The 7420-nt window shown below is 37.8% G+C and overlaps 1 protein-coding gene across 1 annotated transcript; it reads left to right on the top strand.

Annotated features, from left to right (window-relative positions):
• Positions 1 to 702: 702 nt before the first annotated feature.
• Positions 703 to 6447, top strand: LOC125481531 (adenylate kinase 9-like; the record flags this gene model as incomplete). The annotated part of the gene is made up of 3 exons (XM_048593219.1): positions 703 to 962; positions 1970 to 2116; positions 6230 to 6447. Coding segments are annotated over 3 exons (625 nt in total), but the record flags the coding sequence as incomplete, so codon positions are not given.
• Between the last annotated feature and the right edge of the window lie 973 nt (positions 6448 to 7420).

The raw sequence follows: 7420 nt of genomic DNA on the forward strand, positions 1-7420 counted from the left end.
GTTAGTAAGACATGACCTGCCCTGTACAAAGCCATGCTGACTGTCCATATTTAGTCCCTAACATAAATCTTATCCCTAAGAATTCTCTCCAGTAGCTTCCCAATCACTGATGTGAGACTCACTGGTCTATAGTTTGCTGGATTATCCCTCTTCCCCTTCGTGAACCTACTTGCTAGTCCGTTGGGACATCCCCAATGGCTAGTGAGGATACCATGATCTTGGTCAAGATCGCAGCAATCTTGCCTCTCTTAATAACATGGTGTAGATAGCATTGGGCCCTGGGGACTTATCCACCCTAATGTTCTTCAAGAGACCCAGCACCACTTCTTTCTTGATCTCATATCCAAGAATGTTGCATGGGATGAAGAGTCTCGGTTATGAAGGTACATTTGACACGCTACGTCTGCTTTGCTTGGAGCAGAGAAGGCACATTGAGGGATAGGAATAGGATTATGAAAGGCGTTGACAGAGTAGAACTTGAGAATCTTTTTCCCACGGTGGATTTTTCAAAGACCAGAGGGCATTCTTGTAAGCTGACGATGTATAGGAGGGCTGATTGGCTAAAATTGTTGATGATACTTGACAAGCTGCATGACCTTGGATGAGTCTTATTAACATTCCTTCATGGGCCAAAGACGGCACCTGCAACTTGTTTTTCTGTAGCTGTGTTTTGTCTTCTCTATATCTGCTTTCTTTGTGCAGGCTGATTACTTAGGCTATGTCATTTATCCTCAGGATACACCTATTGTTTGTGTTACAGTGGCTAAGAGATTCGTCAGTGAGTTTGGAGTTCTACGCATTTCAGCAGGAGAAGCTGTTCGCACCATTCTGGCCACTCAGAAGAAAACTGAACTGGCTATTCACATTTTGAAACATCTGCAAAAGGGATTGGTAGTACCAGATGAATTTGTTATAAAATGTATTGAACTCATCCTAATGGATGTCATATGCAACACAAGAGGGTATGTTTCAATTATTTTTAAATTCTGTTCATCTAAAAAAACCGTTCTTCTGTTGTCACACTTTTGTATTAACATTTGCAATAAACATTAAAAGCTCCATGTCAACTTGCTCTGTTATACAGTAATTACAGTAATTACCCTAGATGGGGCTATCCAAACTTTTCCACAAAGGCTGAAAATTTAAATTATGTTTCTCAGGTGCGACAGTTCTAAAATGACAAGTAAGAAATGTACAATACTTCTAGTTAAAGATAAACAAGAGGTTTCCTTTACCTCTGGGTAGGGATGAACAAATAATTTATACATAGCACCTTTCACAACCACTACATCTGTCAAAGCACTTTACAGTTGATGAAATGTTTGAAGTACGGTCACTGTTGTAATGAAGGCAAATTGCACACAGCATGCACCCATAAATGACAGTGTGATATAGACCAGATAATTTATTTCTGTAACAACAATTGAGGGCTAAGTATTGGCCAGTACACTAGGGGCAGCTCCACTGCTCTTCATGCCATGGGATCTTTTACGAGTACAGGGCTGTGCTTTAACATCTCATCTAAAAGATGACACCCCTAACAGTGTAATACACTTCTAGTATTGTGCTAATATGTTGGCCTAGATTGTTAAACTTAAGTCTTGGAGAAGGACTTAAACCTCCAAAGAGGCAACCATATTACTACCTGAGCTATGGCTGATACAAGCAATTCAAGGTGACAAAAAGGACAAAGCAACTAGTGCTATCACAGTCAACACTCAGGGAATCTAGATCCTGATGGCCATTTCTAGTCATGACTACGGTCCCAAGAACTCCTAACCAAAACCTGACCAAAGTCTTGATCTGAGTATCTTTACCACTATCACCACAACATTGCCCCTCCATTCCACCCCACATCCCTTTTAAGTGACTTTATGCTTCACCTAGTATATCAGTATATCTTGGATGATACTTTCTGGTTAAGTTCAATGAATTAAATTAATTGTGTCTACAAATTTTAATTTTACAGATTTGTCCTAGATGGCTATCCAGTGACCAGACATCAAATAAATCTCATGAACAATTGTAAAATAATACCTGTTAAAATTATAGAACTGCAAGCAGATATAAAAGAGATTTTGAAAAGAGGTCTCATTGACAGCAAGTCACCAGACAGGTAACAAGGCATACATTCTTCAGACACACAAATTACCTGTGACTACTCATATGAATGTAACCATAAACATTAGATTGGGATAGAGTATTTGAAATATAGGAAATAGGAACAGAAATAAGCTGATCAGTGGCTTGCCCTGCTCCACCATTCAAATAGATAATGACTAATATTCTATGTCAACTCCATTTTACTACATTATCTCCAAATGACATGAGATTGAACACATGGAAGGTCCAAAGATCATGAAGCAGAGGTTTGTAATTCCATTGGCATCCAGTCATTGCTAACCTGAAGGGAAATTAAGGTTAAACAAGAAAGACACAATTTGTACAATATGTCTGTGATTCACACCTGGTTGAGGAATCAGTCCTCCTCCTTCCCACGAGGCCTGCTTCTCCCAAAGACACCCTTTCCTCCAGAGAGAGCCTATTTGACTGCCCAGATGCTGTGCCCAATGCCCTCTCTCTTAGTCACCACCTGCTTCTGCTGGAGGTCCTGGCACAAATACTTGAGCTGTCCTCTCTCACCATTGTCATCTACATCTGGACATTCTGTTACACAGATATCCCTTGATATCTTTAATAGCTATAAATCTACCAACCTCAATCTTGTAAATACTCAATTACTAAGCTTTCACTGCCCCTTAGATGGAAATTCCAAAGATTTGCCATACTTTGATGACAAGTTTCCTCCTCATTTTCGTCTTAAATGTCTTAAATAGCTTATATTCCCCCATTCCAGATGCCCCAGCCAGAGGAAACAGCCTTCTTCCATCTACACTGTCATGCTCTGTAAGAATTTTCTATGCTTCACTGAGATCACTCTTCTGGTCTGAAATTTTCAAACTAAAACCCATGCATTGTTATTTCCTAACTGGTCTGAACTAACTCCCTTCTTCAGGAGAACTATCCCATCATTCATCCAGGTCTTGTGCAAACCAAAACTCACAGGCATTCCTATCTGTAGGTGTTTTTCAAGCAAAAAATAAATTCTTGACTCCTCCAAACAAGACGCAAGCCATGCCTGTTCAACAAACATCACCACTCCAAGAGGGCCCCAGTTACCTGCTGTAGGACACATACTGGTTTGAAATCAAGGTGCCAGGAAGACTAAGAAGTTAATTATTAAACCCCCTCATACACATAGATCACAACAAACATGCTACACGTTCAAAATCCAAACCCTAAAATAAATGTTATAAATGTACAGAAATCACACACCCACAACACAATAATCCTATCATTATTTCTAAATGTACAGTAATCACATCATTTTAAATAGATTATAGCCTCTTCCCTGCTACTGATGTCATGTTATCAGATCTGAAATTCCCCACTTTCTTTAAATAGTTGGCTTATATTTGCTACCTTACAGTCTATAGGAATTGTTTCACAACCTGTATAATTTTGGAAGATGACCACCAATGCATCTGTTGTCTCAACTGCTAACGCTTTCCACATTCCTGATTGTCGACATCGGTTCAAGAAGATTTATTAACTTTCAGTTTATGAATTTATCCAGTGTTACTTTGCTCATGAATACTAATTTATTTTAGTTCCTCTTTCTCACTAGTTTCTTGTGTTTCCAGTGTTTATGGGAGGTTTTATGTACCTTCCTCTGCAAGGATAGACAAAGTATTTGTTAGTATGTCAGCCTTTAACTTATTCCCCACTATGAATTTACATCTTTCTGCCTGCAGTGAGCCTGTATTTGTCTAGGTTATTTTTTTCCTTCTAACAAACCTACTGAAGCTTTTACAGTGCACTTTGATGTTTCTGACTAATTTGTTTTTATATTTTATTTTCTCTTTCTTTATCAGTTTATTAAATTTGCTGTAGATCAATATTCAGTGTTTAAATGCTCATTTTTGCCTATCTGCCATGATAGCTTTTAATGTAGCTTGCGAATCTACCACAGCCAATTGTTCCCCGATCCCTTCATACTTTGCTTTGTTAGATTAAATCCTGACTTCAGATTGAACTATGTCACTTTCAAACATAATGTGAAATTCTGTTATATTATGGCCACTCTTCCTTGGAGGATCCTTTATAACAAGATTCATAATCAATGCATTCCTAATGCACAAAAATTGTTGAGTTATAGAGTGCCTTATATTACCATCTCTGTATGGTGATGTATAAACAGTTTCTACCAATGTTATCTACCTGCTGTTCCTTAGCTCCATCCAAACTGATTTTGTGACTTGATCTTTCAATCGAAGATCCTCTCTCACTAATGTACCTTTTGCTGTTATTGTTTCACTGTAACTGTTATTAATAATGCTGAAACTGAGTTCCAAAGCTTCTGGATCATATCGATTTTCATCTATTTGTGTCATCAATTCATCTACCTTGTTGTGAATGCTTTGTGCATTCAGGTAGAATTACTTTAATTCTATTTTTTTTATTACCTTTGCAACCCCACGGCCCAATCTATTGGCACATTCAGTCCCTTTCTGCCATGCTTAGATTGTCAATTCCCTTTTTGCTACCTTATTGTCTTGCTTGTCCTGTCTCTTTAATAACATCTTTCCACATTGATTTCTCAGCCCTATTATTTAGTTCGAAGCCATCTTTACCACCCTCATTTTATAAATTGACAGAACACTAGTCCTAGCAGGTTCAGGTGCACCTCCCAGCTCCCCATTCCTGGTGCCAGTGTTCCATGAAACAGATCTTTGAGCTTACATTTAACTCTGTAATCTTATTTACTCTTCTCCAATTTGTTCACAGTTCAGGTAATAATCCAGAAATTATTACCTTGGAATTTCACCTTTTTAAATTTAACTCCTAGCTGCTTATACTGTATACTCAGAACCTGTTTCTGAGTCCTATCTATATCATTGGCACATAAGTGGATCTTGACAACTAGATCCTCCCACCACACTATAAGTTTTTCTCCAGCCCACAGCAGATGTCCCATACCTTGACACTGGACAAGCAACATAGCCTTCTGAATTCTTGCTTTTGGCTGCAGAGAACTGTGTCTATCCCCCTGACTATACTGTCCATTACTATCACTGCATTCCTATTCACTCTACCCTGAAGTCTGTATAGCTTTCTATACCTGGCTGCCGTGGTCAGTTCACTCATCCACCCTACAGGACCCACTTCTGTCTCTACAGGCTGCAGGAATCTTGAAACTGTTGGACAGTTGCAAGGTCTCAGGCTCCTCCACTTTCTTGATCTCATATCAACCCCAATTCTAGTTATGCCATCTTGTTCCTAACCTTGGACTAAACCAAATGACACAATCTTCAGCAGTGTGACTGCCCTCTTGGAGTGTCCGGATAACTATCCTCCTTATGATGTGTCACAGAGTCTGCAGTATGGTCTCCAACACAATAACTCTGAACAAGATGTTTGTTCAACTGCAGAAACTTGCTGTAAATGCATTTACCATGGATCACATGAGCCCCTTTGTTCTGGAGTTGCTACACATCACCCTCATGTTATCTTATTATTCTTATAATTCTTAATATTTTAATAAATATTCTATTTATCCTGATTGAAATTCACTAGTTAAAGTACTTAACTTATCTTAGGGAGATAATGTTCAGAGCATTGTGACACATCGCACTGAATTACATCCACAGCCTTATTAATCCATGCTATATTTACATTACTAGCTTTGATTTATTTTCCTGTGGAACATCTAGAACAGAGCTCTGCCTCTATTTGGGAAAAAGAAACTGGAGATATCTGAGTAAAAGAGAAGAAACTTGTATGATCTTTATGGATCATTTGTTTGATCAGAGTATCAAACTCATTGTTGCACTTAAACATCAGAATTTAAATATCATAGCCGTAGAAATGTTTCCATTCAATTCACAGAATTTCGCAAAATGATTCCATATTTACAACTTCACTTGGGACAGAGACCAAGTGAGTCTGGGCTATCAATGCATGCAATGTCCTATGAAAGACAAACAAAGCTTTTAAGTCAGATTTTAGAATGTTACTCACCACAGTGCAGTCTCATTTTCTGTTGGTTATTCAATTTTAAAAGTAGATCTGGCCAATTTTCAGTAACATCAATTTAAATCATATTTTAACATTAACGTTTTACTTCATACGCATGGAGCGTTACATTCCTTTTCATCTTGCTTGACAGGACCTATCCACTCCATGACAGTTCTCAAATTCTGACTGTTCGAAACTCATCGTATATTCATGAGATTAGCGCTATCTGGAAATATTATCAAGTGGAGCATCAAAATTGGCACATTATTTATGCACTGCATAGCAAATGGTGGGTGTGGGAAAAAGTGCTAGAAATTGTTAAAACCAGTGTGAAACAGATTGAACTATATCTGCAAAGAATACAAGAAGGTAAGTTTGAACTTTAAAAAGAATTTTAATAATAATTTAAATATTCTAATATTCAAACAGTCATCTCATTGTATAGGACTTGAGAATTGCTTAAAAAAGACATATTTTGATAAAGGTTTTCATCTTGTACCTACAGGATAGTTTGCAAGAAATATTAAAGTAAAAAGTCAACAATTGTTATGTAGTATGAGAGGAGTGTGCTACTTGGGGACTGTGAATGGTAGAGGCATTCCATGGAGAGTGCACCAGTTAATGATGACTGGCAGTAAACATCCAAGCTTTATTTAAATTTTTGATCAAGTGGGCTGACTCTGACTGATCAAGGCATTGTCCTGAGAAATAAACTAGCTAAATAATCCTAAGTATTCAAAACATTACACTGACTACCAATTTATAACTGTCAGTTGGGCTTGCAGAACATATATATATATAGATACACAGAGCAGGCAGAAAGAACATGCTCAAACACTGCACCTGTTTCAAAACAACAGAATAGGTGACAGCCATTCCCTGGTGATTGAGTTGGCAGAAATATGGCAAATGTAGAATGCTGTGGGAAAATGTGAACTTGTCATTTTCAATAGGAAGAATAAAAAAAGCACATTATTGAAATAGATGGAAATTGCAAAGCTCCAAGATGCACAGTGAACTGAGTGTTTTAGTGTGTAAATCACAGAAGATTAACATGCATCAACAGCAAGCAATAACCAATGCTCATAGAATGTGGTTGTTTGTTATGAGGGAAATTAAGTACAAAAGTGAGGAGGTTATGCTTCAGAAATGTGAGACCACATCTGGAGTACCATCTACAGTATCAGTCTCTGCATTTAAGGAAGCTTGTAAATTAATTGGAAACAGTCCATAGTAGGTTTACCAGATTAATACCTGAAATGGACAGGTTGTCTTATGAGGAAAAATTGAATGGGCTGGGCTTGTATCTGCTAGTGTTAAAAAGAATAAAAGGTGACTTGAA

This window comes from Rhincodon typus, unplaced genomic scaffold (assembly GCF_021869965.1).
Source record: "Rhincodon typus isolate 14 unplaced genomic scaffold, sRhiTyp1.1 hic_rhity00002507, whole genome shotgun sequence".
Classification (NCBI taxonomy): domain Eukaryota; kingdom Metazoa; phylum Chordata; class Chondrichthyes; order Orectolobiformes; family Rhincodontidae; genus Rhincodon; species Rhincodon typus.